Raw genomic sequence first — 23,832 nt, forward strand, 5'->3', positions numbered from 1 at the left:
TTAATATTTTGTAGATTGTTGGTAGGCATGTTATGGGGCGATATTTAGCTGGGTTTGCTGTGTCTGCTTGATCTTTAGGTTTCAGATAAGTTATTCCATGTGCAAGTGTATCAGGGAATGTGTATGGGTCTGCAATGTAACTGTTAAATAATTTAGTGAGATGTGAATGTGTTGAGGTGAACTTCTTTAGCCAGTAATTTGCTATTTTATCATTTCCAGGGGCTTTCCATTTGTGTGTAGAATTAATTGCTCGGGTGACTTCATGTTGCAAAATTATCACTTCAGGCATTTGTGGTATCATCTTGTATGAGTCTGTTTCTGCTAGTATCCACTGTGCATGCCTGTTATGTTCTACTGGGTTTGACCATATGTTGCTCCAGAAGTGTTCCATGTCTGTTATGTTTGGTGGATTGTCTATTTTAATGTGTGTGTTATCTATTGTTTGGTAAAATCTCTTTTGTTTTGTGCTGAATGTTTGGTTTTGTTTCCTTCTATTTTCACTTTTTTTGTATCTTCTAAGTCGTTTGGCCAATGCTTGAAATTTCTGCTTCTTTTCATCTAATTGCTCTATTGCTTCTTGTTGTGAGATTTTTACCTAACCTTTAGCAAACCCAGCTAAATATCGCCCCATAACATGCCTACCAACAAACTACAAAATATTAACTTCAGTCATTACACAGAAATTAATGACACATACAACACAGAACAAAATTATAAATGAAGAACAAAAAGGCTGCTGCAAAGGAGCACGAGGATGTAAAGAGCAACTGATAATAGATACAGAGGTGACATATCAAGCTAAAACTAAACAAAGGTCCCTACACTATGCATACATTGATTACCAAAAAGCTTTTGATAGTGTACCCCACTCATGGTTACTACAGATATTGGTAATATACTAAGTAGATCCTAAATTGATACAGTTCCTAAACATAGTTATGAAAAACTGGAAAACCACACTTAATATCCAAACAAATTCAGATAATATCACATCACAGCCAATACAGAGTAAGCACGGAATATACCAAGGAGACTCATTAAGTCCTTTCTGGTTCTGTCTTGCTCTGAACCCACTATCCAACATGCTAAATAATACAAATTACGGATATAATATTACTGGAACATACCCACACAAAATCACACATTTGCTATACATGGATGATCTAAAACTACTGGCAGCAACAAATCAACAACTCAACCAATTACTAAAGATAACAGAAGTATTCAGCAATGATATAAATATGGCTTTTGGAACAGACAAATGTAAGAAAAATAGCATAGTCAAGGGAAAACACACTAAACAAGAAGATTACATATTGAATAACCACAGTGACTCCATAGAAGCGATGGAAAAAACAGATGCCTATAAATGTCTAGGATACAGACAAAAAATAGGAATAGATAATACAAATATTAAAGAAGAACTAAAAGAAAAATATAGACAAAGACTAACAAAAATACTGAAAACAGAATTGACAGCAAGAAACAAGACAAAAGCTATAAATACTAATGCTATACCAATATTGACCTATTCATTTGGAGTAGTGAAATGGAGTAACACAGACCTAGAAGCACTCAATACACTTACACGATCACAATGCCACAAATATAGAATACATCACATACCTTCAGCAACAGAAAGATTCACATTAGCAGAAAGGAAGGAAGACGGGGGGATTCATCGACATAAAAAACCTATGTTATGAACAGGTAGACAATTTAAGAAAATTCTTTCTAGAACGAGCAGAAACTAGCAAAATACACAAAGCAATCACTCATATAAATACATCAGCTACACCATTGCAATTTCATAACCACTTCTACAACCCTTTAGATCACATAACATCAACAGATACAAAGAAAGTAAATTGGAAAAAGAAAACACTACATGGCAAGCACCCGTATCATCTAACACAGCCACACATAGATCAAGACGCATCCAACACATGGCTAAGAAATATATACAATATATACAGTGAGACGGAAGGATTCATGATTGCAATACAGGATCAAACAATAAACACCAGATATTACGTCAAGCATATTATTAAAGATCCCAACACCACAACAGATAAATGCAAACTTTGCAAACAACAAATAGAAACAGTAGATCACATCACAAGTGGATGTACAATACTAGCAAATACAGAATACCCCAGAAGACATGACAATGTAGCAAAAATAATACATCAACAACTTGCCATACAAAACACGTTCCCACATACAAGTATGCACCACAAAATGTACTGGAGAATGATGAATACAAATTATACTGGAACAGAACCATTATAACAGATAAAACAACACCACATAACAAACCTGACATCATACTCACCAATAAAAAGAAGAAATTAACACAACTAATCGAAATATCTGTACCCAATACAACAAATATACAGAAGAAAACAGGAGAAAAAATTGAAAAATACATCCAACTGGCTGAGGAAGTCAAAGACATGTGGCATCAGGATAAAGTTGACATCATACCAATTATACTATCAACTACAGGAGTCATACCACACATTATCCACCAGTACATCAACGCAATACAGCTACACCCAAACTTATATATACAACTACAGAAATTTGTAATTATTGATACATGTTCAATTACCCGAAAGTTCCTAAATGCACTGTAACATATATCATACAGTTAAAAGGAAGTCACGCTTGATCAAGGTCCGCGTCACTTTCCATTTTTAACCAGATGTATCGTCTGAGAAAGGAATGAAATAATATAATAATAATAATGATGATGATGATGATGATGATGATGATGATGATGATGATGATGATGATGATGAGTGTGTACTCATTGTGTGTCCTTAAAATAATCAAATTTGTAAAAGAGACTGATGAGGTACGCATGATTAATAGGCACATTTATAATTACAATCTATAAATCAGACATGGTTATCATAATACACTGAGCAATAAATGAGCTACTTATCACAGTCCACTTGAAGCTGGAAGACAGTTCTATAAGAAGTTGCCAACTAGTACGATGGATCTCTGGTATGCCAACCCAGAGACTTTGAAAGCCCGTCAGAGAACATGGAACTGGACCTCAGCTGCTAGGCAGAGCTGCTACATCTGTGAGTCCTTGCATAGCCAACCGATGGTATCATAGATTAGTCTGCTGGCCAGTCAAAACTTACGGCCGCTCTGTAACTTACGCCATGCAGTGACACTGTACTCAGTGGTGTATTCGGCTCACTATCTATTGCTTGTCGTAACTCACTGTTATTTCATGGTTTCCACTTCACTACTTGTTAGATGTTCTCAGTCCAGATTTCTTCTTGTATTTGTTTGTCCGTAGTGCTGTCTCCACTTGTCTGTTTCCTTGTTGTTTGGATTCTGTCTGCAGTCAGAATTCTGCTATTGACAGACCTAGGCCACTCATCCCAGCCTTAGTGGGTTCCTTTTGAGTCATTCCTGACCTTGTGTTGAATCCTGGTCACAAATGATAATGTAAAAGGTTAAAAGAGTATCATGGATGCAAAATTTGTGAAAATCTTGGAACACCAACAGCAACAGTTGCTACTGTAGCAGCAATTGCATCAGCAGTTTCAACACCACCACCAGCAACAGCAGCAGCAAAATGAGTTGCTCCATCAAGAAATTCAGCTTTTGATGGATCAACTCAGTAGTTACTTCCCAGGCTGCCATCCATCCATGTTTCCATTTCCACCGTTCACAATGTCAATTAGAAGCACATTCGATGAAAGCAGAGTGTGAAAACTTCAAGTGAAGATTGCAGTACCCAGTGGCATATGATTTAAGATTCAGTGGATTATTTAGTGAATCAAACAATGGAAAATCCAGGATGGACTGTAACAACAGTTGGCTGATACTGCAGTTGTGTGTGTGTGTGTGTGTGTGTGTGTGTGTGTGTGTGTGTGTGTGTGTGTGTGTGTGTGTCTTGTCTATTTTTGACAAAGGCCTCAGGGGATGAAAGCTTTATTTGTGACGGTCTTTTTGTTGCGCCTATCTGCAACTCAGCATCTCCGCTATATGGATTATTTAGTGAATTGATTGATACAATGCCTAAACTCTTATAGCAGTGACTTCTTGATTTCTCGTGTTCCTGAGTTCATCTGATGGTGCTAAAAGGTTACAGTGTCAGACCATTCCAGATAACATTTTAGTTTCTTGCTAAAAAAGTAAAAATTATGGTATGTGATTTGAAAGAGAAAAAGCAAGTTGTCGATCAGCTGCTTTCACAAAGGCTGCAGAAATCACTAAGAAATTTACTAACAAAAGAAGAAGTGAAATACAGCCAGATATCTGAAGCAGAGATGCCTTTCATAATAAGTGTAATGGCATATTTTGACATTAGTGTTTACTACCACCATCAAAGTGCAACCTACATCAGACATCAGGCTGTCTAAAAATGGGTATAATGAGAAGAGGAGACTGTTGTTTCACCTGTTAAATCAGTTGTTCCTTCCGCATATTGAAGGAAGGTATTTCATTGCTCTCAGTCCTTATGATTACCAACAGCTTGTGCAGTAGCTTACAAATAAGAGAGCAAAGTGAAATGTTCTTTACTGCTATAGAGATTGTGGTGTTGATAACGTGTTTCTTTATGTGTTGCTACGTGTTGTGCAATAGTGTTACTCAGTTGTGGATTTGAACTGTGGAAAACTTTTGTTAATGCATATTTTTAAAGTAGATGAGGATTAAGTGTTTTCAAAGGGTAAATTGAAATACCATGTCATCATGAAAGTCTTGATTTTGGACAGTTTATAGTCATCACAAAATAATCAAAAGCTGGTGCGGGCATAGGAGGAACTTGCTCTAGTCTCATCAACAGTTAATGAGTCATTGAATTCAAATGTGAGCATACTTTTCTTGAAGATGACCTGTATGAATGACATCCCAAAACTGCAACCATAATTGAAAACATTGAGAAAGTACACAATGCAGCAGTTCAGCAATTGATGATACAGATGTATGAAATAGGTGACAGCATAGGCATGTACTGGTGAGCATATAAAGAATAAAACATAACTTTTAGATATTGTTTAAAAGTTTTTGATTAACTAGATGACAAAATACATTAGAAGAGACTTGTAGTTTCAATGAGGAAAGACAACTTTTGGCAGGACGATCTGCCAAGATGATTTGGCCATAGGAAAGCTAAGATATGGGAAACTAATCAGAGAGTGGAAAATCCAGGATGGAATGTAACAACATTATGAAAAGGAAAGTTGCTACTCACCATGGTGCTGAGTCGCAGATAGGCACAGCAAAAAGATGGTAACAAATATAACTGTTGGTCACTAAGGCCTTCACCAACAATAAGTCACTCGCGCGCACACACACACACACACACACACACACACACACACACACTATTTGTAGCAAAGCGACTCAGCACCTCCGCTATATGGTGAGTAGCAGGTGAGTAGCAACTTTCCTTTTCATAATATGGAAAACTAAGATATTTGAAGCACTAATTTTTGGAACATCATTCATACGCATCAGATTAATTTCTTTGACATGGTAAAGTTGTTGTAAAAGGAGGCCACGTCAAAAAATACACAGTATTTCACTGGCACTGAAGAACTTACCACACTGCATTTTCATGTGCTGTTGTTATTGTTCTTAGTACCTGACAGCATGTGTTTTATGTACTACATATGTGATTATCAGTCTTAACTTCAATGTTTGTTTACTGTCATTCGTAATGTAAATGTCAGACTATTTTGAGGGCTCCATCACAAAGTTTCCCTGAGGCTAGCCACTGCTTTACTCAATAGTATCAATGTTTTTATCACAGTAGACCCAAAAACCATTACTTTATTAAAATTTATAATGCCTTTTATTAACATTTGCAACCAGTAAAATTCATCCTTCTCTGAAATAATTTATGAACAAAATAATTTTGATCTAGCAGTCTTCCAATATTAGATTTTGATATTGTAGGGAAGTAGTAATCATCATTCAAAGAGGCAGGAAGATTTGTACTAACTTCAGACCAGAACACAAAAAGTATAGTGTCTTTCACAGTTTCTTTGTCACTTACTCTGTTGAAAGGCCAATCAGGCTGATCATAAACCACTGAGAATTTCCAGCATAAACCTAGAATTATGTTTGGAAAAGTTTATGAAATATCTCATGTACTATAGAATCTTCTTGAATTACGAACTATGTGGTCTTGTCAAAGAAATAACAGACAAAAACTGAGGAAAGCATAAGCAGAAAAAATGCAGGCAAACTTTCCTTATTTTCTACATTACTTAAACTAAATTTTAAGAAAGCATTTCTAAAACTAATTTCTTGAGGAGAAAAATGAAATGGATGAAGCACAAATAGGCACAGTAGAAAAGATTGCTAAATGTTTAACCTTTTGGACAGGAAAAGCCTTTCTTTCAAAATAGAAAACACACATCCCCCCAGGGGGGCCCACCACTCTTTGGCGGGGTCGTGCTTGGCTACAACGGGGCCCCAGCCTTTGCAGCATTTTTACCCTTCTCTGCTGCATGTCTATCCTCTTGCTATTCTTTTTCCCCCTCCCTCGGGGAACATGTCTCGGGTATTATTGGAAATGTTCTGCATTCTGTCGCTGATGTATGAACAGTCTCACCTTTGTTCTTTGCTCCCTTTTCCTTTCTTTGTTTCCCTTCTCCTCTCGTTCCTCTGCTTCGGTGTTCGTGGATCCTCTTTTTTTTCTTCTTCCTCCCTGCGTGCTGCTGAAGGCCTGTCCACGCGTCTGACCCATAACATAAGGTGCTGATGCATTTGCTGGCCCTGTGAAATCTAGCTGTTGTGTACAGAATGGCACTTTACTTTTGGAGACCACTTCTGATGCTAAAGCACAACTGTTTGCTGCCTTGCTTCTCCACAGTTACCCTGCTTGTGTCAAGGCCCATAGAACTTTGAATTCTTCCCGTGGTGTAATTTACACCAGGCTGCTCGACTGTCTAACAGAGGCCGAAACTATTATTACCTCTCTGCTCAAGGTGTCATTGCCGTCAATCGTGTAATGAAAAAAGGTTGATCCTCTGTAGTGCCAACCCGCACTCTCTTTCTCACATTTGATAGAGTGGTGCTCCTGTCAAAGCTCATAGGTGGCTATGAAATTATCACAGTCCGGCCGTACATTCTGAAGCCGATGCACTGCTACCAGTGTCAACGTTTCAACTGCACTAGAACGTCTTGACGACACCCAGCCAGATGTGTCACCTGTGGTAGGGATGCACACGAGGGTGATTGTCCACATCCTTCTCCCTGCTGTATCAACTGCAATGGCGGCCATGCCACTGCCTCTCGGGATTGTCCCACATGTCTTGATGAGCAGGCTGTTCAAGAGATCTGGGTAAAGGAAAAGGTGCCTTACCCAGTTGCTCGCAAGTTACTGGCCAGTCGCAAACCCTGCATTCTCCCATCAGGTACCTATAGTTCTGTTCTTATTACCACCTCCCTCCATGAAGGACATGGCCATGCAGACATGCAACCTACAATTCAGATTTGATATTGTGAAACTGCCTATTGTCAAGGTAGCATGGCCATCCCTCCGTCCAGCTGTGCAACAAGCCATCAAAATCTCACCTCTAGGGGTGAAGCCACCAGCTACACAACTGGTAATGGTGTCGGCACATGATACCTTAGCCCGGCCAACCTCCGTGTCACTTGTATGACCAACAACGGTTTTTCAGCGTTGGACTGCACAGACCGACCGCACAAGCACACCGATGCTTCTGTGTACCCCATGGAGCAGGAGCCTCCTGCCTCTGTGCCCTGTAGTAGCGCCTCTTCCCCAGCTGTCACTCGACAGTCGCCAAGGCGACACCCCCACGTCTCTTCATCGTGACTCTCCTCCAATGGAACATTCACGGCTTTCAATCCCACAATGAGGATTTATGGCTGCTTTTAGTGTCGCATCGTCCCCTTGTACTCTCCCTTCAGGAAACAAAATCACACCCTCATGAGTGCTTTGAGCTTTAACATTTCTTACCGATTCATTTTGACCTTCCCCTTGAGGTCAGCACTCCCTCTTATGGGGGCGTAATGCTTCTCATATGGGATGACATTCATAGTCAACCCATTTTGCTGACTACCAATCTTCAAGCTGTGGCAGTTCGCCTTTTCCTTCCCCACCTGACTTTTTCCCTCTGTACTATCTATGTCCCTCCATCATTTGCTGTCACCAGGGCAGACTTCCTTCAACTTATTGGGCAGCTACCTCCCCCATTTTTGCTACTCGGTGACTTTAATGCACATTGTTCCCTTTGAGGTTCTCCCAGAACCTGTCAGAGAGGCGCCCTCTTGGCTGATCTTAACCAATTTAACCTCTTCTGCCTTAACACTGGAGCACCCACTTTCCTTTCCGACTCCTCACACAAATATTCCCATTTGGACCTATTCCTCTGCACTGCCCGGCTTGCCCATTGCCTTGAGTAATCCGTTCTTTCTGACACCTACCCCGTGTGCTATCCGTTTGCTGATCCCTACCTCATCCGCGTCCACACCTAAATGGCAGCTTCCTAGGGCTGACTGGCAGCTTTACTCCTCCCTGGCGACCTTTGAAGAAAAAGATTTCCCCCGTTGTGATGACCAGGTCGTATGTCTCACCAACGTTATCCTTACTGTTGCAGAACATTCCATCACCCTCACTTCCTCCTGACCACATCGTGTCCCAGTCCCTTGGTGGACTGAGGCATGCCGTGATGCAATTTGTGCACATAGACGTGCTCTCCACATTTTTAACTGCCACCCTACCCTGATAAACTGCATTCACTATAAACAGATGCATGCAAAGTGTCATCACATTCTTCAGGATAGCAAAAGATCTAGCTGGATTTCATTCACTTGTAATTCTAACAGTTCCACACCTTCCTCTGTCCTGTGGGCCAACCTACGATGGCTATCTGGAGCGAAGATCCATTCCCCTATTACGAGCCTGACAATTGCTGACGATGTCATCGTGGACCCTATTGCTATCTCCAATACCTTGGGCAGCCATTTTGCGGAAGTTTCAAACTCATCCTGCTATCACCCTGACTTTCTCCACCAGAAAAAAGCGGAGGAAGCTTGGGCAATACCCTTCTCTTCTCCTGATCGTGAGTGTTAAATGCCGTCTTTAATATGAGGAAGCTAGATCATGCTCTCAGTTCATCCCAATCCTCTGACCCAGGACCAGATGCCATCCACATTCAGATGTTGCAGCACCTTCCTCTAGCGGGCAAGCACTTTCTACTTAACACTTACAACCGCATCTGGGTGGAAGGCACATTTCCTGGATGCTACCCAAGCCAGGTAAGGACAAAAACCTTCCTTCTAGCTATCGCCCCATCTGTTACGAGCTGCGTTTGCAAGGTGATGGAAAGTATGATTCATGCCCGGCTGGTGTGGTGGCTCAAGTCTCGACATTTACTAACGAATGCACAGTGTGGATTTCAAGCACAGCGTTCTGGAGTTGACCATCATGTTACTTTGTCCACCCGTGTCATGAATGTTTTTGTGTGGAAATCCAATAATGTGGTGGTGTTTTTCGATTTGGAGAAGGCCTACACCTGATGGAGAACTGGTATCCTCCATACTCCTTGGGCGCCTGCCCTGTTTTCTTCGGGAATTTTTACAAGACCGAGATTTCAAGGTGTGTGTGGGTTATGCTTTGTCGGACACCTTTATTCAGGAAAATGGTGTGCCTCACAGCTCCGTCCTCATTCTCTTTGCTATTGCCATTAACCCTATAAAGGCCTGTCTCCCACCAGACATCTCCGGCTCTCTTTTTGTAGACGATTTTGCCATCTATTGCAATTTTCCATGGACCTGTGTTACTGAGCATCGTCTTCAGCACTGTCTTGATCGTCTTTACTCCTGGAGCATCGACAATAGCTTTCACTTTTTCCCTGAAAAAATTGTCTTTATGAATTTCTGGTAGCGCAAATGGTTTCTCCCACCATCTCTACATCTTAGGCCTTTTGCCTTCCATTCATTGAAACTATGAAATTTCTGGGGTTAATGCTGGACAGGAAACTCCCGTGGTTCTGCCATGTGTCTTACCTGGCAGCCCGCTGTACACAGTCCCTCAATCTCCTATGTGTCCTCAATGGTACTTCCTGGGGTGCTGATCGAACCACCCTCGTACATTTGTACCGGACACTTGTCCATTCGAAACTCAACTATGGGTGCTTTGTTTATGCATCTGCACACCCATCCCTCTTACGCCATCTCAACACTATCCACCATCATGGCATCCATTCAACCATGGGTGCCTTTTACACCAGCCCGGTTGAAATTTTGTATCCTGAAGGTGCTGAACTACCACTGTCCTACCTCCGTGACTTTCTCCTTAGCAGGTATGCATGCCGTTTGTCTGCCATGTGTGGCCACCCCTCCTATGCCTCCTTTGATGATTCCTTTGATCTTCAGTATGAGGCTTGTTCATCTCCTCTGTTACCTCTTGCAGTCCGCTTTCGCCACTTGCTACGGCGGCTTAATCTAATGAATAATCTAATTCATTTCCTAAGGACACTACTCGAGCCTTGGTCTATCGCCTCCAGTTTCATGACCTTTGCATTGAACTTTGCAATAGTACCTTTGTCTACACTGATGGCTCTCGGACGGACATGGGGTTGAGTGTGCCTTCGTCATTGGCACCAGTGTCTTTCGATATCGGCTTCTGGCACACTCTTCAGTATTTACAGCTGAGCTCTTTGCCTTGTATCAGGCCATGGAGTACATCCATCGACACAGCCTTTCCAATATCTGTCCTCTGCTCAGACTCGCTCAGTGCCCTCCAAAGTATATGTACACTGCTCATCCCTTAGTGCATCGGGTCCAGGAAAACTGTCACTTGCTCACTCTTGGTGGAGCCAGTGTGATGTTTCTGTGGGTCCGCGGTTACGTCGGTTCTGCCAAACGAGGCTGCTGCTGATGTTGCTGCCAAGGCTGCAGTCCTCATACTTTGGCCCGCGAGTACCTATATTCTCTCTGATGATCTCTGTGTTACCGTCTGTCAGGAGGTGGTGTTCCTTTGGCTTCACCAATGGTCCTCCCTTCATGGGAACAAGCTTCGGCATACTAGGCCTCTCCCAGTGCCTTGGACGACCTCTTCTTGGCCCTCCTGCCGGGAGGAGATTATTTTAACTCGGCTGTGTATTGGGCACTGCCTTTTTAGCCATCGTCATTTGCTAAGTGGCGCTTTTTTCAACAATTTACAATCCAGCTTGGGTTTGCCGTCTGATTTATCAGCCGTTTTAGCGAATGACGTGCAAGCTGTCGACTGTATTTTACTTTTTATCTGCTGAAGCAGTATGGCAAAGGCCATTTAATTTTTATTTTTGGGCCTCCATTTCTGTATGGTGTTTTTTTTAGCCCGTTTTCCTCATGCCTGTTTTTAGCTGTCTCCTATTCCGTCCATTGGGACTGACGTATAGTCGTTTAACTCCTCTCTATGTTCGTGTTGTGTAGTTTTGACTTAGGTGCGTATGACCCCAATTGTTTGTACCCTAAAGCAAAACAAAACTAAGAAAGGCAAATGGTCTTCTCCTTTGCCAACTCAAAGGTCCTCTTTGTTGGTGTCACCATGTTGTACCCTAGCCCAGCCAGCCTCTCTATCGTCGGTGTGCACCACCAACCATTTTTCAGCATTGGACTTCACAGACTGACTGCACAAGCACAGCGATGCTTCTGTGGACCCCATGGAGCAGGGTCCTCCTGCTTTTGTGCCCTGTAGTAGTGATTCTATACCGGCTGTCACTTGGCGGCTGCCAAGTTGTCACCGCTACATCTCTTCCTCCTCATGACTGTCCTCCAATGGAATGTTCACGGCATTTGGTCCCACAAAGAGGATTTATGGTTGCTTTTACCGTCACAGGATCCCCTTGTACTCCACCTTAAGAAACGAAATTGCAGCCTCACAACTGCTTTGAGCTTTCACATTACTCACAGATTGGTTTTGACCTTCTCCCTGAGGTTGGCATTCCATCTCATGGGGGCGTCATGCTACTCATATGGGATGATGTCCATGGTCAACCCGTCTCCGTGACTACCCATCTTCAAACTGTTGCAGTTTGCCTTTTCCTTCTCTGCCTGTCTTTTCCCCTTGTACCATTTATGTCCCTCCATCATTCAGTGTCACCTGGGCAGACTTACTTCAGCTTATTGGGCAGCTACCTCCCCCATTTTTACTACTCGGTGACTTTAATGGGCATCATCCCCTTTGGGGTTCTCCCAGGACTTATCAGAGAGGTGCCCTATTGGCTGATCTTCTTGACCAACTTGATCACTTCTTCCTTAACACTGGAGCACCCACTTTTCTTTCCGACTCGTCACACACCTATTCACATTTGGACCTATCCTTTTGCGCTGCCCAGTTTCCCCATTGCCTTGAGTGGTCTGTTCTTTCTGACACCTACTCAAGCGACCATTTCCCGTGTGCTCTCCGTTTGCTGACTCCTACCTCATCCGAGTGCACACCCAAATGGCAGCTTCCTAAGGCTGACTGGCAGCTGCACTCCTTCCTGGCGACCTTCAAAGAACAAGATTTCCCCAGTTGTGATGACCAGGTGGACTATCTCACCACCATTATCCTTACTGTGCAGAACATTTCATTCCCCGCACTTCCTCTTTAGCACATCGTGTCCCCATCCCTTGGTGGTCTCAGGCATGCTGCAATGAAATTCATGCATGGAGATGTGCTCTCCGCATTTTTAACCATCATCGTATGGTGGCAAACTGCATTCATTTTAAACAGATGCATGCCAAGTGTCATTGCGTTCTCCGGGATAGCAAACGAGCTAGCTCGATTTCATTCACTTGTTCTTTTAACGGCTCCACCCCTTGCTCTGTCGTGTGGGCCAACCACAGATGGCTCTCTGGGACCAAGATCCATCCCCCCATTTCCGGCCTGACAGTAACCGCCTATGTTATCGTGGACCCTATTGCTATCTCCGACACCTTGGGCCGCCATTTTGCGGAAGTTTCGTGCTCATCCCACTATCACCCTGCCTTTCTCCATCGGAAACGAGGGGAGGAGGCTCGTGCGATACCCTTCTCTTCTCTAAATCGTGAGTGCTGCAATGCCGTCTTTACTATGAGGGAGTTAGATCGCGCTGTCAGTTAATCTTGATTCTCCACCCCAGGGCCGAACGCCATTTCCCTTACGGGCAAGCTACAGAGGCCCAATAAATTTAGTATGCAATTTCTTGTAAAACAGTTGTTTCTTATTTATTTCCTGAACATCGTATTTCCTGATGTAGCTTGTCACCACGTCTTAGCAGCTAAGAGTAGGAGGTTGCCGATCTTGTAAGACACAGCTGGCACATCAAAACGCTTGCCTTGCTGCCTGCCTCAGCCAGCTGTGCCACGTGCCGGCATGCCGGCCCACTTGAATGGCCACAGTGAGCGACACGGCTCCCTGGAGCAGGGAGCGCTCCGTGGCTCACAACGGAGCCGACGAGCTGGAACAGCGTGGTCTATGGGGACTGATGTATAGTCATTTAACTCCTCTCTGTGTTCATGTTCTATAGTGCTGACTTGGGTGCGTATGACTCCAGTTGTGTTTTGCGCCCTAAAGCAAAAACAAACAAACAAAACAAGAAAACACACATTCACAACTCAAACACACATAGCCGATTGAAACTTTGTCTGAAGTAAGCAGAAGGTGGAGACAGGATGGGCTATTGGGTGCAGAACAGGTTGGCTGTACTGGTGCGAGGGGGGGAGGAGGGGAGTGAGGAGAGAAGGGACAGAGAGAGGTGGAAAAGACTAGTAGGCACATTGGTGGTGTACAGTGTGTGTGTAATGCCAGGAAAGGAGACAGGTAGCTGGAGGACAGCAACTAGCAAAACTTGAGACCACGGGAGTTACAGAAATGGAGGATATGGTGTAGCAAGAGTGCCTTCCAACACAGTCCATAAAAGCTGGTGTTGGTAGGAAGAATCCACCAAGTGGCACAGACTGTGAAGCAATAATTGAAGTTGGGCACATTGCACTGGGCAGCATGTTCAGCAATTTGGTGGGTGGGTGGGGGGAGGGGGTGGGGGGGTCCAGCTGTTCTCTGGCCACAGTTTGGTGGTGGCCATACATGTGGACAGACAGCTTGTTAGTGGCCACAGCCACATAGAACGAGGCACAGTGGTTGCAGCTTAGTTTGTAGATCACATGGCTGCAGTCACAGGTAGCTCTGCCTTTGATGGGGTAGGAGATAACCATGACAGAACTGGAGTATGTCATAGTGGGAGTGTGTGTGATGTATGGACAAGTCTTGCATCAATGTCTATTTAAGAGGTAGGAGCCATGAGGCAGTGGGTTGGGAGCAGGGGTGGAGTAGTGATGAACAAGGTATTGCATAGGTTCCATGGGTTGTGGAATACCACTGTAAGAGAGGTGGGAGGATATTTCTCCTTTCAGGCCATAATGAGAGGAAGGTGAAACCCTGGTGGAGAATATGATTCAGTTTCTGCAGTTCTGGGTGGTACCGAGTCATGAGGGGAGTGCTTTTTGAGGCCAGGAAGTGTGTATGTGGGAAGTGGTAGGTGACTAGAGAGGCAAGGCACAAGAGATCTGTTTCTGGACAAGGTTGAGTGGGTTAATTTAGGTTTGTGAAGGCTACAGGAAGACCCTTGGCATATTTGGAGAGAGACTGCTTATCACTATGGATGTAATAACCTCGGTTGGTTCAGCTGCATGGAAGGGACTTCAGGCTATGGAATGGGTGCCAGATGTCAAAGTGGGCATGTTGTTGGTGGTTGGTAGGTTTGATATGGACAGAGGTACTGATGCAGCCATCCTAGTGGTGGAGGTCAACATTGAGGAAGGTGGCTTGTTGAGTTGAGGTAGGACCAGGTAAAGCAAATAGGGAGAAGCTCTTGATGTTCTGGAGTAATATGGATATGGTGTCCTCAATCTCAGCCCAGATCTTGAAGATGTCATCAATGAATCCGAACCAGGTGATGGGTTTGGGATTCTAGGTGGTTAGGAAGGATTCCACTAGATAGCCCCTGAATCCCAAATCCCTATGCAATATCTTTCTCCATCCCTACTCCACCCTGCACTGGTGTGTGTGTGTGTGTGTGTGTGTGTGTGTGTGTGTGTGTGTGTGTCTTCTTTTCTGAAGAAGGCTTTGTCCAAAAGCTAGATGTATAACAGACTTCTCATTGTGCTTGTCTGAAATTCAACACTTCATCATTACAGTGAGTAGCAGTTTGTCATTTTCCTGACATTATTGGTATTCCAGTCTGGAGTTTTTGTTGTTTTAAATAAATATTATAGAACTTATCATAAAAATGTCGGATGGATTTGCTAACTAGCTAGCTTCTAGAGATGATATATGTAGTACTACCGGTACCCACACATAAAAGTGAAAGTAGTTTCTAGATTTTGAACTTTATAGTTCCTTCTTCAGGAAGAGAGGGATAGGTTGGGGTAGGTTAAAATGAAGGGCAGGTCAGGCAGACTAAAAAATGGGATATATGTTAGTGGGTTAGTGCATGAGACATGTTTTACAGTGGGAATCGTTGCATTGATAGGAACCTTGAGGTAGGGGGTAATGATTTGGGAATTTTATAAGTTTTAACTAGGATGTGGAGAAAAGCCTTGAGGCATTCAAAGCCTAGGATTTTTTTGGAAATGGGACTGTGTCAGTCGGAGGGTGAGAGCAGGATACTGTCAGGGGACTTGTCTGTAAATGAGATCTGTGAAACAGTTGCAGGAGAGTAAAACCTCGGGGTGTCTGTTGGAGTAAGTATTAAGGGACTTGGTGGTTTAGTAGATTTGTTTGCATGGATGCTTAGGCTATAGGGAAGGGAGCACTTGATGGGAAAGGGGTGGCAGCTGTCAAAGTGTAGGTATTGCTGCTTGTTTGTTGATTTTATATGTACCAAGGTTCAGATGTAGGCTTCAGCAAGGTGGAGTTCCACATCAGAGGAAGTTACTTTGGATTTATAAAAAGATCAGGTAAATTTGAGTTGGGAAAAGGAGATAAGTGGTCGAAGGAAATGGGGGAAATTGTTCTCCATCATATGTTCAGACAACAGAGATATTGTTCATAAACCTGTACCAAGCTCAGGGTCCATCTTTGGGATGCAACAGAAACTGCTTGTACCATGCTTCTTTAATCTGAAGATGACAACTGGCTGCTCTAAACTGGTAATGGTACAGTAAAACGCTAAAGTGATTGTACTGAAAAAAACATAAAAATTAAAGATCTACATTATTCTATCAGAGGCAAAGCCACTCTTGTAAGCAGTTATATCGTATACTGCCTTTGCTGTAATTTCTGCACAGCACTTTATGCGGGCTGACCACCAACCAACTTTTTACTGGAATGAATCCACTGCCAAACCTTGCTCAAGAGCAGATTTGACCACACTGTGGGAGAACATGCGCCTGAGCACAACATGCTCAAATTCAGTTGCTGCTGCTATCTGGATCCTCCAGCTCCCATCCCCAGCACCAGAACTGCGTAAATGGGACTTGTGCATGCAACTCAGTCCTGTAATCATCCTGAATTGAATGTGCTAGCCCTTGTCCCACACCCACCTCTACACCTGACCCAAGACCCAAATCTCATTCATTCTGTACACCCTCTTCCTCATGGTCTTCCTCCTCTTACATTCTGTCTTGCCCTTCCTATCTACTTTTTCATGATATTGTATGCCACAGACAACTCCACCTGCCTGCAACCAGAATGAGCTTTGTATGGCATTATGTACCAATATGTTCTCTTGCACGCAATTGTTATATTTTAGATAAAGGACATGAATATGCAATGAATGTACAAAAATTATTCACCTACTTACCAATAATTATCCTAAGTTGTAAAATTATTTTTAGTAACAGATAATGGCTGGATTGAAAGTTTTATCACAATGCCATGAATGCCTTCTAAATAAAAACTGTTAATTTATTCTGCTGTGACTTATAACGGAAGTTTGTACTCGACACAATTGTTATCTGTAAATTGATTGTTTCCTTACTGTAAAATATTTTTTGCAGGTAGTGTACCTTCCTTGGGTGCTGGCTTACTGTTTGGTGGAATACTGGGGTATGGAGCATACCAGATTTCACAGGATCCCAATGATTACCACATTCTTCTGGGCACAAGTACTGCCCTTGGAGGATTAATGGGATACCGTTTCTACAACTCTGGGAAATTTATGCCTGCAGGATTAGTGGCAGCTTTGAGGTACTGAAACATTCAAATATTTTTCCTGGATGCAACAAGTGTATCCTGGAATTGGGAACTATGTCTAAATGGGTAGTGCTATATCTTGCTGTTTTTGGGGAAAGAATATACAGGCTAATTACTTATTTGATCACTCTACTCTTCATCTACCTCACAACATAGCGGAAACCGAGCAAGATGGTACAGCCTGTAAGCCAGTAGACTTGCATTCGGGAGGATGGCAGTTCAGACACTGCCCTGCCATCCAGATTTAGATTTACTGTGAGGAAATTACTTAAGCCAAATGCTGTGGTGGTCCATTTGATAGGCCATGGAAGACTTCCTTTCTCAGTCTGAGCATTTGCTTGCTCTTCATTGATCTTATTGTTGACAGTATATTAAACCGTAATCTACTTATTTAGTGTAATGGAATGTAAGCAAAGTAATTATTTTTGTGATTATTGATTTAGGTCCATAGGACATGGACCCAGAGGGAGAGGGTAGTTCTCCTGGGAATGGAGACAGAACTTGCAGTGTGATGTTATTTGTTAGTATGAGAGAGGAAATAATTTATGATAAATTTTAATATAACATATTCGAGGAGGCTTACCCAAATCCCTAAGATACTTCAGAATGAAATTCTGTACATAGATTTATTTATCTAATTTGGATCATTGGTATTTTGAGTAGTTTTATGCAGCTCACCACAAATACCTCACTAATGCCAACCTCTTTATATCAAGAGGAGTGCTTGCACCTACACCCTCAATTATTTGTCTTCCCTTGCAGATCTTGCCCTCTACAGCTCTCTCTAATACCATGGGAGTTATTTCTGTATGTCTTAATAGAAGTTCTGCCACTCCATCTCTTTTTCTTGTTATTGATTTTTATATGTTCATACATTCCTTTCTTCGCTGATTCTGTGGAGAACTAACTGAGAGAAACTGAAAAGCTTGAAATCAAGTAAGTCGGCACATCCCGCTGTAATTCCAATTAAGTTTTATAATGAATATTGTATGGCATTGGTGCCTTTCTTACCTTGCAAGTACCGCAAATCTCTCACTCAATGCACAGTCTCAAGTGACTGGAAAAAAAAACCACACATGACTCCTGTGGACAAGAAGGGTAAAAGAACAGACACGCAAAATTACAGACCAATATACCTAACATTGGTTTGTGGCCAAATCCTCTAACATATTCTCAGTTTGAATATAATATATTTTCTTGAGACTGAGAAGCTTATATCAACAAATAAGCATGATTTAGAAAATGAAACTCAGCTTGCCCTTTTTCCATGTGATATATTGTGAACCATGGATGAAGGACAAGAAGCTAGATTCCATATTTCTAGATTTCCGGAAAGCTTTTGACCCAGTGCCCACTGCAGACTGTTAACAAAGATATGAGCATATGCAATAGGTTCACAGATAAGCAAGTGGCTCGAAGACATCTTAAGTAACTGAACTCAGTATGTTGCCCTCGATGGCGAGTGTTAGACACAAAGGTATCGCAAGGAGTGCCCAAGGGAAGTGTGACTGGACTGCTGTTGTTTTATACGTACATAAATGATCTGGAGAACAGGATGGTCAGTAATTTGTTGTTGTTTGTTGATGATGCTGCAGCGTATAGTTAGATGTCGAAGTTGTGAGTGACTGTAGGAGGATACAAGATGACTTAGACAAAATTCCTAGTTGGTGTGATGAATGGCAGGTGAAAATGGTAAGTTAATGTGGATGAGTAGAAAAAACAAACACGTAATGTTCAGATATAGCATTAGTAGTGTCCTGCTTGACACAGTCATGTCCTTTAAATTTCTGGGCATAATGTTGCAAAGCAATATGAAATGGAACAAGCGTGTTAGGATTGTGGTAGGGAAAGCAAATTGTCGACTTCAGTTTATTGAGAGAATTTTGGGAAGGTGTTGTTCATCTGTAAAGGAGACTGCATATAGGATACTGGTGCGACCTGTTCATTGAGATCTGTACCAGGTCAGATTAAAGGAAGAAATTTGAAGGCAGATTGCTAGAATTGTTAACAGCAGATTCGAACAACATGCAAGTGCTACAGAACACTTTGGGAACTGAAATGGAAATCCCTGAAGGGAAGGCAACGTTCATTGTGAAGAATTTCTAAGTTGTCATCAAGATTTAGGTTTTCTGTTGTTGCTGTAAATAGCTTGAGAAGGGCAGGGTTTTATCATTATCATCCATGTTCAATCTGTGCTGCAGTTTTGTATTTCTGTTGACATGGCATTAAACTCAAGCATTTTTTTTCCTTCTACATCTTTTTGTTCTCCTGCCTCAAGGATCTTCTGAATGACCTACATTTCACAGACTTATTTGACATTTAAAAAAAATCCGTGACATCAATGTATCAGTCACTTCGAAATTAAGCTTTCAGTGATAGTTCCCAGCAGCCTTATAAACATGCCCAAAACACTGTTTATATCTTTCACCAAATTTTTATACAGTTTGGTTGTTCTCAAGAAGAGATATCTGAGCAGTTATAGAATAAATCTACTGGGCAGTCACCTCATCCCGCCACATACTATCATCATTCTTACTTCCGAAAATGTCAAAAGTGCTCACATCACTACCCAGCACAGTCAAACCCCTGGAATGTGTAAATAAAATACTCTGCCAGGGCTATGTCTATCAAGTGGAGCCCTGAAATGATATCACCTTTTCATAAGCTCCTCCATACACCATCCAGTCAGCTTACGTTTTCCTCTTAATCTTCACAACATCCTTGTCACATCTTATGACATTCTCATACCAATTGCCCTACCTCATTGTTCCTAACCCTGCAGTCATTCAGAATGTAGAAGTTGCTCTCCTCCCTCAACATTATCACCTACTCTAGCCCCATCCATAGCAAAGTTTACAATGTTAAACACAGGGTTGCATGATCAACTTCTCCCATTACTGACAAGCTGACTGCTTTCGCTGCACAGCAAGCTACATAGGGAGGACCACCATCAGCCTAACAAAATACTGCACATGTCTGGACATAGGTGATCTCCAGAATGAATTTTCATTCTGGAGCAGGGTGTGTGCTGACATGAAACATCTTGGCAGTTCAAAGCTGTGTGCCAAACTAGGGCTCAAACCCAGAACCTTTATTTTTCACTGGGAAATGCTCTAGCAACTGAGATATCCAGGCACAACTGCAATACACCCCCACAGCTTCAGTTCCACCAGTGCCCCTCTCCTACCTTCCAAATTTCACAACAATTTAGGAAAAGATAGATTGCCACTGACTGTAAAGAAGATACATCAAGTTGTAGACAGGCATTGAATAAAGGAGGATCTTGATATAGGTATTGGCTGACCATGAGCATTCTCAAAATAACTGTTCTCCACCATCTTCATTCACAAAAAACATTCATAAGTCTTCCATTGTGTTCTGAAATATATGCATACTTTCTTTTATAGCTGTATAAAATGTGTCCAAATCTGAATTCATGAATGTGATTCTTTCCTCTTTCAGTGTTGCCATGGTCCTCAGAATAGGAGCACAGAGAGCTGGTCTCGTTGGAATAAAGAAGTAACCTATATCAGTGGCATTCCTTGTAGACACTTTTTTTATTTTTTTCTACAGAATCAGCTAATTTTTTGTTATTATCAAGAATGTTTATGTGAACTTTTGCAATAAAGTATCACAAGTATACTGTTTTTATTTGCTTGATGCTTTCTTTTTCCTTTGGATTATATTCTGTTTATATGTAGTTTGGATATGAAAAATGTACAGAAATTTCTAAACATGCTGCTACTCATTAATGATGATACCTGGTAAGTTTGGATTAGATGCCAGCTCTGTGGAGGGGGAGAGAGAGAGAGAGAGAGAGAGAGAGAGAGAGAGAGAGAGAGAGAGCGGGGGGTGGGGGGGGGGGGGGGTGGCACGGGGTGCAGACTTTGATATTCCACACTATTGTTTCTTGTTAAAAATATAATTTTTGCATTGTATTACTGTATTGTGATCTTGTCAGTGTGGACTAAATTTAAATGATTTGAAATATTTCATCAGTTTTCTTTAGTTACATTCCACATGGACTCACTCATGTAAAAACATGTATTTTTGTGAACATGAAGGAGGATTTGTCCAAAAGCTAGCAACATTTTGTCTTGTTTATGTGCCTATTGACCCCCCAGTGCCTCACTTAATTATTTATAATCCTTTGCTTCTGTCTGTTGTAGTTCTTTCCACCTTGTTACTCACACTAATCAGATTTTTGTCTTTTGTCAGTCCAGTTTGGAATTGTGATGGGCTTTTCTATGCAGAATGGGAAAAAATAGTTCTTGAAGTCCTGCGAATCCTACAGAATTCAAACTTCACAGTTATACAGGGCAAAATCCCCACCCCCCTCCCCCCACTGAATATAAGTGAATTTGTTCTATGGCTGTGTTGTATACAGGCTGACTCCAAACTCCACTGACAAAGTTTTAGAGGATGTTCAGGGATATTTTCTGAGGGTTTTGGTCTATCAGTTTCATCATAACTGGCAGCTCATTACAGAGTAACTGCATTTCATCTGATTTCTTACTCCTCCCTCCATCCCTCATTGTTTCTGTATCTGTATTGAATTGAAAATATCGCAGAACACTGCAGATATTGACAGTATGTGCTGTGTGTCTTGTTTGGAAATGAACTTATATTCACAGTGCTTTCTATCGGAAACAGTGATGCCGACATTAATCTTTTCCCTCAAACTTACGTTCTTAATTGCTCAGTTGTATTTTTGTGGCAGTGATAGCTGACATCAACAATGACGCACAGTCATATGGATAGATTTAATGATGAAGAGTTGGTCAATATGCATCTCTTGTATGGGTTTACAGCATGCAGTGGAAAAGCAGCATTCTGACGACTCTATGCTGAGCTGTTCCCTGTTACAGCTACCACTGCACAGTACTTTTGCATATCTGAGGGTTGTTGTGTTACTCTGTATTTTGTGTTATATGTTTTGATATATTACAAGCTTTTTCACCGTTTTTTTTGGATAATTTCACAGGAAGAAAGGTAATTGAGTTAACAAACTGAGTAAATCATAATTGCATTGTTACTCTGTAACAAGCCACCTGAGACATGAGGTCACATATAGCAAAATACTCAAAAATATAGCTGAGATGTTGAGCCACAGACAGGCACAACAAAAAGACTACTAAGCACCTAGGCTTTCGGTCACAAGGTGTTCTTCTGAAATAGACAACACTCACTCACACACACACACACACACACACACACACACACACACACACACTTGCAAATGCAGCTCACACGCTTGTGACCACTATCTCTGACAGCCAGTGGCAGTAGTCATTGTGTGTGTGTGTGTGGGGGGGGGGGGGGGGGGGCGTGCGCATTGCGTACGGTCTATTTCAGAAGAAGGCCTTCTGGCTATATTTGTGAACAATCTCCAAAATTTTGTTGGTGGATTTTGGGCTTACCCTGTATATAGATGATGTTGAATAACATCATAGTTCTGATTCAAAATTGATTAAAGGTTCCCTTATAACTGGGTATATAATATAGGACTGTTGTTTTCAGACCAACCTCAAAATTGATGACCGGTTTACTTAGGTTCACCGACAGCATTCTATTACTGACCTTGTGATGTTTCAGGGGTCCCTAAATCATTTGAATTCTCATACCATTGTGATTTAATTGGATAAGGGTTGAATTCATTCTATTGTTTACATTCCAGCTAGCATTTTCCATTGTCACATTCATTTTGCATTTCTATTTATCTATATTGTGGCTGTAGCATTATGGGTGGACTCCAATGTAATGTATGAGTTTTTAATATGTCACGTAGTGGCTGGTTCATTCTTTCATTGTCTACTGATCAGCCAGCCACGTATATTTGCTGCAGTAGCATAATCAGTTCTTTATTGAGGTTCTGACACAAGAACAAAAATAATTGACTATTTGTCAAATAATAAAAAATGCCTGACAGGCACCAAAATAAATATTAAGTCTAATGCAAATTTAGTTCTTCTGGACAACCTCTTCTAATACATGGACAGATATGTAAACAAACACTGGTAGCATATGTGGTATAGGAGAAAAATACATTTACTTTGTTGTTATATCACTTGTTACACAGCTTTGATAAAACTATTACTTTCAGTTTTGTTACATTCAAGTGAGTGTGCTATCTGTAAATGACATGCATGTAGCCAACCACATAAATAAAGTGTGTGTACAAAACCTGTAAACAGACTTGTTTAACATCATTTTGACAGAAATCTTGCAAATTATCTATGGAACATGGATCTAACTGACTGACACCAGGAGTGACCAAGGGATTGGTTTGTGGGAAAGATAGTGATATTTCCCATATTCAGCTGCTGCAGAACATCAAAATCCACCCTTCCCATGTTTTTGTACACTGATAATAGGTGCATATTAAGTATAATTTGATGGTTGGTTTCACAAGCATGCTGCACCATCTCTTGAGCAGGTTGGAAGGTGAAATGCAGCTTTCTTACTAGGAAACTGTGGCAGTGTCATGTGGGCAGTCTGTGTTACAAACTAATGGGTTCTTGGCCTCAATTGTTATGGCAGAATGCCTGAGAGCTAGAGGAAGATACACCATTGAACAGACTTCCATGAGTACAACATAGTAATAAGCATTCCTGGAACAGAGAAACAACTGGAAGAGTTGTAAACAAGTAAGTCACCAGGTCCAGGTCAGTTTTACAAAGAGT

The 23,832-nt window shown here is 41.8% G+C and overlaps 1 protein-coding gene across 1 annotated transcript in view; it reads left to right on the plus strand.

Moving 5' to 3' along the window:
- The window catches only part of LOC126092038 (transmembrane protein 14C), a 50,178-nt gene extending 29,378 nt beyond the window's left edge, over positions 1–20,800 (plus strand). The window contains exons 2-3 of the mRNA XM_049907441.1: positions 16,954–17,143; positions 20,612–20,800. Coding sequence (XP_049763398.1) covers positions 16,954–17,143; positions 20,612–20,672 — 251 coding nt within the window. The 3' untranslated portion in view covers positions 20,673–20,800. The remainder of the gene's footprint in view (positions 1–16,953; positions 17,144–20,611) is intronic.
- Positions 20,801–23,832: the final 3,032 nt, after the last annotated feature.

This window comes from Schistocerca cancellata, chromosome 7 (genome assembly GCF_023864275.1).
Source record: "Schistocerca cancellata isolate TAMUIC-IGC-003103 chromosome 7, iqSchCanc2.1, whole genome shotgun sequence".
In the NCBI taxonomy this organism is placed as follows: Eukaryota; Metazoa; Arthropoda; class Insecta; order Orthoptera; family Acrididae; genus Schistocerca; species Schistocerca cancellata.